This window comes from Tripterygium wilfordii, chromosome 20, assembly GCF_013401445.1.
Source record: "Tripterygium wilfordii isolate XIE 37 chromosome 20, ASM1340144v1, whole genome shotgun sequence".
NCBI lineage: Eukaryota > Viridiplantae > Streptophyta > Magnoliopsida > Celastrales > Celastraceae > Tripterygium > Tripterygium wilfordii.
The window spans coordinates 4399863-4409063 of NC_052251.1; the positions used below are offsets into that span (position 1 = coordinate 4399863).

Genomic DNA, 9201 nt, shown 5'->3' on the forward strand with positions numbered 1-9201 from the left:
ACGAGCCGGGCTTCTTCAAGCTCGAGCTCAAACCATTTAACAATCAGACCTATGGATTAATATGGTCCACTTTCATTCCTACTTTTGGGTTGTAATTTTTTTTAGTGAAGTTGTAATTTGGATTCTCAGTTTGGATTTATGTGTTTCTATTTTGAATTTTCATTTTTTTATATAATTTAATGACACGTGTAATTATTTTATTAGTTCATATCACGTGTCTGCCACTTAGAGATCATAAAATAATCAAAAAAATCTATGTCATATATTTAACGGACAAATCAGCACCGTTATAACAGAATTCTATACGAGGGACTTCTTTAACCCAACATGTAAAGTAGACGGGTTTTTTAGCCTAGAAGAAAATAGAAAGGTTGTTTGGACTTTTTTAAAGTACCAAGGCTTTTTAGATACATATCCCTTTCTATTTTATTTTTTTTTCTAAAACAAATAAAATTTGATGTACATTCTCATTTCCCTTGCTCTGATTGCTTCTCAAGGTTCGCGATTTATCTGTTCCACGAAATTGATTATTGATTGCTTCTAATGATTTTTGATTTTCCCGTTAGAGAAAAACAATATCATTAATTTTTTTACTTTGATGTCAGTAGTAGTATTGCCTAACAAAACAAATATTAATGGCAGTAGCACTGCCCAACAAAAAACCTACTTGAGTCGATCTTTAGAAAACGTATACATCAATTTAAAAAAGAAAAAGAAAACATTAACCCAAGACAACTCAATTAGTTTAGATAATAACCAAAATGATAATGAAGCATTTCTAAAGACAATGAGATGCTTTAAAGGTTTCCAAACTTCAATTTATAACAGATAACAGATGACAGATTCATAAAGATCCCCGTAAACTATCTCATGTTAAAGCTAAGCCTTGCTAATTCCAGCTGCACCAACTCACTAAATGAAATCTCAGCTGCGAAAACCATGATGCAGAAGCAGCCACTCACCCTTGGAGACTAGAGCTAGCTGGCCCTGGGCCAAAACCACCACCTCCTCGACCAAAGCCAGGCCTTCCACCACGACCCTGTATGTTTGGGATGAGATATGAGTTCACCAGTAATCAAACAACACGGATATCTTCAACAAAAAGTTGTGATACACCATAACTTACACGACTTAACACACAAATATAGGGTTTCACAGAAGTCCACTCATCAGATAATTTATCATAAGCCAAACATCTTACCATGAAGGTTTATCATGATCTTTTCACGGTTGAATAATTTATTTTCAGGCATTGCACACAACCAATTATAAATCTCCCTGTTAAACGAAGGTAGCAAAACGAAAAAGAAAACTGAAAGCATGCTAAAACAAGTATATGCTAGGGACACTCTTGTAGATGAGTGCACTACACGAATTCAAATCCTTTCCAATAACCAAATAATTACCCTCAAACTAAAAGAAGAGACTTGTTTACTATACAATAAATACTTTCTTCTTTAATCATGGTATGAAAAATCCTAAAATACAATACAATTTAGCTGGGCAAGCTATGAACAATTAGAAGTCCCCACTCCACAACATAAACATTCATGAAGGACCCAGAATTTTTGTGTAACTAAGTCCGAGACAAAAAAGAGGCATCTCAAACAATCCCCAGCCACAAAAATCATATGAAGAGCAATAGAACCAATCCAATAAGACCAGCACTTTCTTAAAGAGTCCACGCAGAATACTAGTTCAATATACTCAGAAATTAAACTCAAACAACACATGCAAGTTACAACTAAGACAAGTAAATATTTTGGCACTATTAAGACCTTTGATTCCCACAAATACCCAAACAAATCAAGGACTTTCATGCAGTTGGAACTTCTGTCAGTATCATAGTAGTTTGAAGTTTTAACATGCATCAGTTGATTTCCTTTAGTTACCAAAGTTGACAAATAGCAGACCATACCATAGTTACCAGGAACTCGGTATGCTCCGGGTCGTGGTAGGGGGACGGAGTACGCCACTTGATTAATATATGGAACGTAAGGGTGTAGGATTAATTGATACAGTAGTTGGGAACGTGATACGGTTTGAAGAGTTATTCAGGTCACCACTAAATATGGAATGGAATATAAAGTATTGGAATGGGAAAAAACAGACCCGTTAGTATACTAGTGGAAATTAGTTGTGCAAAACGTTAAAAGCCCTTTTTAATACCATGGAAACGAATGGAAGAAAACTCGAGGAATAGAATAAAAATCAAGAATAAATTACTCGAGACTGAGATAAAAATTATCACTGATTTCTTATGTTTTTAATGATTTTTACTCGAAGTGGTGCTCGGAAGAAGAGATTAGTCAAATAGGTGTGTTGGTAGAAAGGCATAAATCATAGCACGGGGCAGGTGCTAGAGTTAGGATTAGGGCTTTCATTAGTTTCAAAGGGCCTTCAAAGCTTTTCCTTTGGGTCATTTGTGGCAAAGCCCATGGTACTAAAAAGGGCCTTTTAAGGCTTTGCACTTTGCACAACTAATTTTCACTAGTCTACTAACAAAATGTTTTTTCCCATTCCAATACTTTATATTCCATTTCATATTTAGTAGTGACTAACTCTTCAAACTGTACCACGTTCCCAACTAGCATACCAATAAATCCTACCCCTTATGTTCCATAAATTAATCAAGTGGCATACTCCGTCCCCGTACCCGTACCACGACCCTAAGCATACCAAGTTCCTAGTAACTATGGTTCGTATACTTCCATGACATCTATTATGGGAATCCCTGAATCTATATTTCAAACTTCTAATGTTCAACTTAACAAGATGGAACCAATGTCTCCTACAACACCAAATACCTTGACAATTGTCATTTGTCAAGAAGAGATTCAAAATAAATAAAAACTATGTAGCAAGTTAGCTAATCTTGCTCAAAACATTATGACAAATGTACGAAAACTTACAAAAAAATAGTGATACTATACGTCGCTTATTCTTGAGTCCAACTAAGGTGTAGATGTGCATAAATGCATATGCACAAGGATTCAGCATATAAAAATTCTAATTCATGTGTTGTAGCATTAATCAGGACAATCTTGTAACCATAGTTTTTAATACCCTATCGTGCAGTTGGTTGGACGGCAAAACTAGGAATCGGCGGGAAGATAGGCATAGTCATACCGTATAAGCGGTATAACCAGATTGTTGCCGATAAAACCAATATATCGACAGCATAACAGGTGGTTTGTTTCTTCAACCCATCCCAAACTTAATCACACCACCATTTCTTCTACCCATCCCAACACAACAAATTCAAGCCATCTCATTCCATCACCGGCGCCGATAATCACCACGGGAGTCCAGGTGAGGAGCAAGAAGGGGTGGGGCACAAAGACTTCCAATGGCATGCTACAGGTGAATCGTGGATACCAACTTCAACAAAGAAAGCACTTTATCTCTCTTAATGGTCTCACTTAGCAAGGAGAATAGAGACGAAGTGCTTTTGAGAGTCTTCTCTCACTCTCTCTAAGCTCTCGGTGATGGAGGTGTTTTAGATTTTTTTAAAATGATTATTTGACTCCTCCATCTTTCATGTTCTCTAGAGACTCTAGACCTTTCTTGGTATTGGTGTGGCTTCCACGGGAAGCCACTCTTCTAATATATATTTGAGAAAAGAATCGAAAAGGCCCCTAAACTTTGACCACTAGGTCGATTGAGCCTCTAAACTTCATTTCGGGTCAAACATGCCCCTAAACTATGATGAATAATGTCCGTTACCACTCCGTCACATTTTCCATCTAAATTTGCTTATTTGACCCATTTTATCAAAGTACAGGGGCTTAAATGGACCATTTTTGCAAGACACGTGGCATCCATGTCGGCAACATGTAAGGCATTTAATGGAAAAATCTTGCCAAATTAGCGAATTTGGATGGAAAATGTGAGAAGGGGTAACGGACATCATTCATCATAGTTCAGGGGCATATTTGACCCAAAATGAAGTTTAGGAGCTCAATCGACCCAGTGATAAAAGATCAGGGGCCTTTTCAATTCTTCTCCCTATATATTTTGACTTTAGCAAATGACCATGACATCCTAAAGTTCTCCAAAACTACAGATGTGTCTTTCCATGTTTAATTTATTATACAAAATATACAATATATAACGTATACGTTGTATATGGATTTGGGGGCTCCGCAATTCCTTTTGAATTGTAGAGTCGACAATTTGAATCTAATGGTTTGAGAGTTGTGCCACATCACGCCACAATTTTGTTTTTCTATTTTTAAAACTTATCTGACTTTATCTACACCATTAGCTATGAATTGTAGACTTTAAGAAATTGCAGAGTCCCCAAATCCATTGTATATACTATCTATTTAGATAAAATATAATATAACATATCTACATATATATTAATTTACTATCTAATATAAATCAACAGTTCAACCTTCATCGTATCGGTTGAACCTCGAAAACCTTGAACCTTCAACTTACACAGTTTGAGGCACGATACGGTATTAAAAACTATGCTTGTAACCATCAAAGTCCCTACTGAATACTTTTTCCATTAACTTCCAAACAACACTACCAGATAGAACAGAGTTGCAAGAAGCAAAAGAACACCCATCAATTACTTTTTAGTGCAAAAGAAGGGAGAATTGTGATAATTACCCCATAACTTGGTCTGTAGTCAGCAGGAGCTCCTTCCTTGTCACCAAACTCACCCCCAGTCCCTCTGGGTCCTCCACGATATCCATCTCTGTCACCAAATCTTCTCTCTCCTTCAAACCGAGATGGGCCACTAATTCACAAATGACAAAAGAAAACTCAGATAACAAGCAAAAAAGGAATTCCCCACATGCTAATTAGACAAGAAACAAAAATATTAGCAAAATGAAAAGATAGAGCAAACAAAGAGTATACTCATTTAAGACATTCATAGGATAGAAGATAGCAACGGAACTATAGAATCAAATGCACGCAATTGAATAGCCCCAAACACAAAGTAATTTATTAAATCATTTCTTAACACCATTATAACATAATTACCGTGGGCGATCGCCTGGTGGGCCACCCATGGGCCTGCCGACAGGTTTAGCCTGTTTCTTCAGTGTAGCTGGCACAATCTCAGATGGAAGGTTGAGGTAAGTCCTAAGGAACTCAATACCATCATTAGTGAGGTACCAGTAGTAGTACATCCAAGCAAAGGTCTCCCGCACATACTCCTTTGACTTGAAGCTCTGCATCAACTTTATCACTTGCAGATTTGGCACATCGATTTCTGGGTGTTTTGGAAGATTAAAGTCCTTCTTTGCATAAAGCACCCCCTATAAATAAAAAAAAAATGCACAAAATATAATAAATTATGCTTCGAAGTTCAAAAAAAATGCATAAAAAAATGTGGATATGCATAGGAGATATACGCAAAAGACAAACAGAGGAGTCAGCAATTCATCCAAAATCCACATAAAGGAGCACACATCAAATGCATATAGTTTATCATGAAATAAACAATTTAGGGTAACAGCTAAATGAGGCAAAAGTTCCCCACACAATGGCATACGAGAAGGGCAGAAAATAGGACCTTGGAAAAGGTACTTGGAGATCTCGCGGCGGTTCTTCTCTGGGATGATCTGAACACAAAATCATAAGAAACCATAATGGATGTCAAATAAACAACTCAACTGAATCGTCTGGGTTAATCTACACAAGGTATTATCATTTCCTTTATGTATTGTTCTTCCCTTTATTTCTCAGCAATCAAACATTTGGAAAAAAAAATTATTTCACAACATATACATTAGCGAGAGACAATTTACCATGGTTGGCAGTGAAGAAGAAAGACGACCGCAACGGCGCGTGGCAGCGCCGTGACTCCGGTGATGCTTTCACTCTCTATTGCTACCCGGCAGGAGAAACCCTAATTCATATATGTGTGGGTTTTATAACCCGGCCCGTGTTTGGAATTCGGGCTTCAGCTCGGCCCATAATGCATTATCCAAATTTATTGGTTTATTTAAAGTTTTTAAAACCGGATCGGTCATTGAATTGAATCGGAAAAATCTTTGGTCAATGGTTCAACGTAATTAATTATTATTATTATATATATAGACACATAATGGGTCAGTTTAATAAAGTATTTGTAAAGTAGTAGATATGTCAGCATAAATGATAGTAGCAGAAAGAAATGCTAGACAATTTTAATAGCAGATATACTGCCTAAATGCTTTGTAGTGTTTGGATGAATTTTTACTATTAACATTTGTATTGTGTAACATATTGTGATAAATTATATATAAGGGAATTATGCATATTAGTTGTAATTGAAAAATATAGCTGCATCCAAACAAACAAATTAATTTATGCAATTAATATAATGAATTAAAATAAATTAAAGATACTTATCAATTATAAATTAATAAATTTATTTATTTTTAATAATAGTTAATTTATTGTTTAATTATATTAATTTATTGTTTAATTATATAAATTAATTAATTTACTTATTTTTAATAACAATAAATTAAAGATATTTACCAATTATAAATTCGCATAAGGCAAAAGGGTTTATCAATGAAATTGGTTTGGCAGCATAGGAATTTATGGGTACATGAAGGAAAGTTTTGTCATCCTACTCAAATAGCCAAACAAGGGATTCTACAAGCTCGCTTGAATATAAAAATGTTCACGATGAGGATGTGGGCCCTGTTAATTCGCAAACAATGTACTCTGAAGGTAGATGGGAATCACCTCCGGAGGGGTTTGTTAAGATTAATTGGGACGCTGCTTTGGATAAGAGTCGATCACATACAGGATTCGGTTGTATTCTTCGAGATGTGTTGGGACAAGTACTGGCTTCAAGTGTGGATTTTCATCTTGCATATCTTGATCCAACACTTGCTGAAGCCATGGCACGGCTACATGCTATGAAAATTGTCGCTGAACTGGGTTTTCGCTATTTGAAGGAGATTGCAGAAATATTATCAAAGCCATCTCAGATGATCATGAGTATCTTTCTTTGTGTGGTTCAATTATCAAAGAAATACAGTGTCGTGCTTCAGCTTTCCATTCATTTACAGCCCAACATGTTCCAAGAGAAGCAAACAAGGTGGCTCATATGTTAGCTAAATATTCTTTATCCGTTATGGAGTTTCGGGTATGGCTTGAGGAAGTTCCTACATCTATATCAACTATGGTGGAGGAGGAAGAAGTTCGGAATGCCTAATGTACAAGCTGGGGAGTGCTTCTTTTCATATGGTTGTTGGTCTTATTCTATTAGTTCTCTTTCTTAGCTTTATTCTTATTTTGTTATTTGTAGTGTTTCACTGGTTGTGGATTTTTTGAGACCTTGTGGTCTCGACAGTTTTGAGGTTCTGCACCATCTTCTTATATGAAATGATATTTTCAAAAAAAAAAAGGCAAAAGGTTTTTTTTGCATTGAAGGGTAAAAATGGGTTAACATTAATTGTTGAGGACAAAATAGTAATGTGCATGAAAATGCTGGTAAAATTGTCCTCTCAGGGAGCATTTGAGAAAGAAGCATTTATACTCCAAAAAATTACCTTGGAATACCTGCCATGAAATGACTATTTGGCAAGGTAGTAGTATTTATGCTTGATAGGAGCATAAATGCTGCACAAAAACCTTTACCAAACGCAGCCAATATATAAAAACGTTTATAAAATATCATATATTCAAATAAAGTGTTAAACAAAAAAAGTGTCATAGCCTAGTGGTTATAGTAATTTTATTTTTAATGAATAAGAGGTCATGAGTTCAAATCCCACCAAAACAAAACTTTCAAAATATTTTCTCAATTTCAACAAATGAATCGAATCGGTTCAAAATCGACCGATTCTGACCGGTTCAATTGAAGAACCGTCCGATTGAGTTGAAAAATCTCAAATCCTAAAATCACTGGTTCAAACACATCAACAGAACTAGACAAGTGTTCGGTCACTGGTTGGTCCAATCCGACCAATCGATCTGGTCCGGTTGTCAAAACCTCTTTTTTGGTGAGAGTTTGGCATGGAACTTTTTACATAGGACATTTGATAAGAAAATATGGTTTTACTTTGCTTTCCACCATTTGAGTTGTATCAATTCAAAAATATTAGGGATCTCAGTAAATTGGTTGTCAGTCATTTCAGTAATTCATCTTATCTCTTGATTGATGCAAGGGTAGGGACCCCTAGAATCTGTCACTGGGATTACTGAAATCTCATTTACAGGGATCCCTATCGCTTTTGGTATCAAATTGATTCCTTTATGTCATTCATCGGATAAAATTATTGCTTTGCTTTTTTCTAAAAGTAATTCATTGTTTAACTATTAATCATCGATTTCATTTTAAAATGTAATTTTCAGTTTCATATTATTTTTAATTTAATTCATGAAAATTGATGCTTGAAAGCCAATGATAAGTAGAAAAACTAACATTGAATAATGTCACCTCAAAATTATAGAGAGATACTTCATCGTCTATTCTAGGTAGATGCCCGCGCTTTGCCACAAGTGTTATGGTTCGAAGAATTTGCATATTGACATATTGATATTGAATCGACCTAGCAGTGGTACCTATATCCTCCGCTGGGATGTTAGCGGAGGGTGGAGTAGCTTTTCAAGGTGCACAAGGTAGTGCTATAGTTCGGCCAAGTGATTCTGTTTCGATGAAAGCTTGATAGAACAACCAACAAGGAGATCTGAATTCAGGGCAAAAAGCAAGGGTGAATCTCTTCGTTGAGATATTTTTGTATATACTGCCAAAGTTTGAGGAAGGAGCACTTATGCTTCAGCCTACTCTGGATATCGTGGCAATGGGTCTGGCGAAGTTGGAGCATCGTATAGTCTGTCACGCCCGGACTCTCGGAGCGTGAGGAAAATGAGAAAATGACACAACAATACCACTCATAAAAATAAATCAAGCAGAAATCGGACAACATCTCCCCATAAATTGGAGAATGTCATCCTGTACGTAAACAAAAAATACAAAAAATAGCATAATATCCAAACATAATCCAAATATCCAAAAACAATCCAAGGCCCTCAAGGCCCACAGCCACCTCCATACTACCCGACACAGGATTCCCAATAATCCGGAGCACCCTCTTGGTCATCCAACATAAATCCAGAGGAACAATCTCATAATACATAAATATATATCCAAATCAAATAAAAGACGTCCAAAGTCCAAAACATAAGTCAATCATCTGCCTAGGCCACCACGATCATGCCCCTTCATGCTGATCT

The 9201-nt window shown here is 36.1% G+C and overlaps 1 protein-coding gene across 1 annotated transcript; it reads right to left on the minus strand.

Moving 5' to 3' along the window:
- Window positions 1-648: 648 nt before the first annotated feature.
- LOC119986769 (40S ribosomal protein S10-1-like) lies at window positions 649-5911 on the minus strand. Its single transcript, XM_038831448.1, has 5 exons — window positions 5772-5911; window positions 5537-5585; window positions 5002-5281; window positions 4624-4753; window positions 649-1039 (listed from the first exon to the last, which is right to left on the minus strand). The coding sequence occupies exons 1-5, from the start codon at window positions 5772-5774 to the stop codon at window positions 959-961; spliced, it is 543 nt and encodes a 180-aa protein (XP_038687376.1). The 5' UTR covers window positions 5775-5911; the 3' UTR covers window positions 649-958.
- Window positions 5912-9201: the final 3290 nt, after the last annotated feature.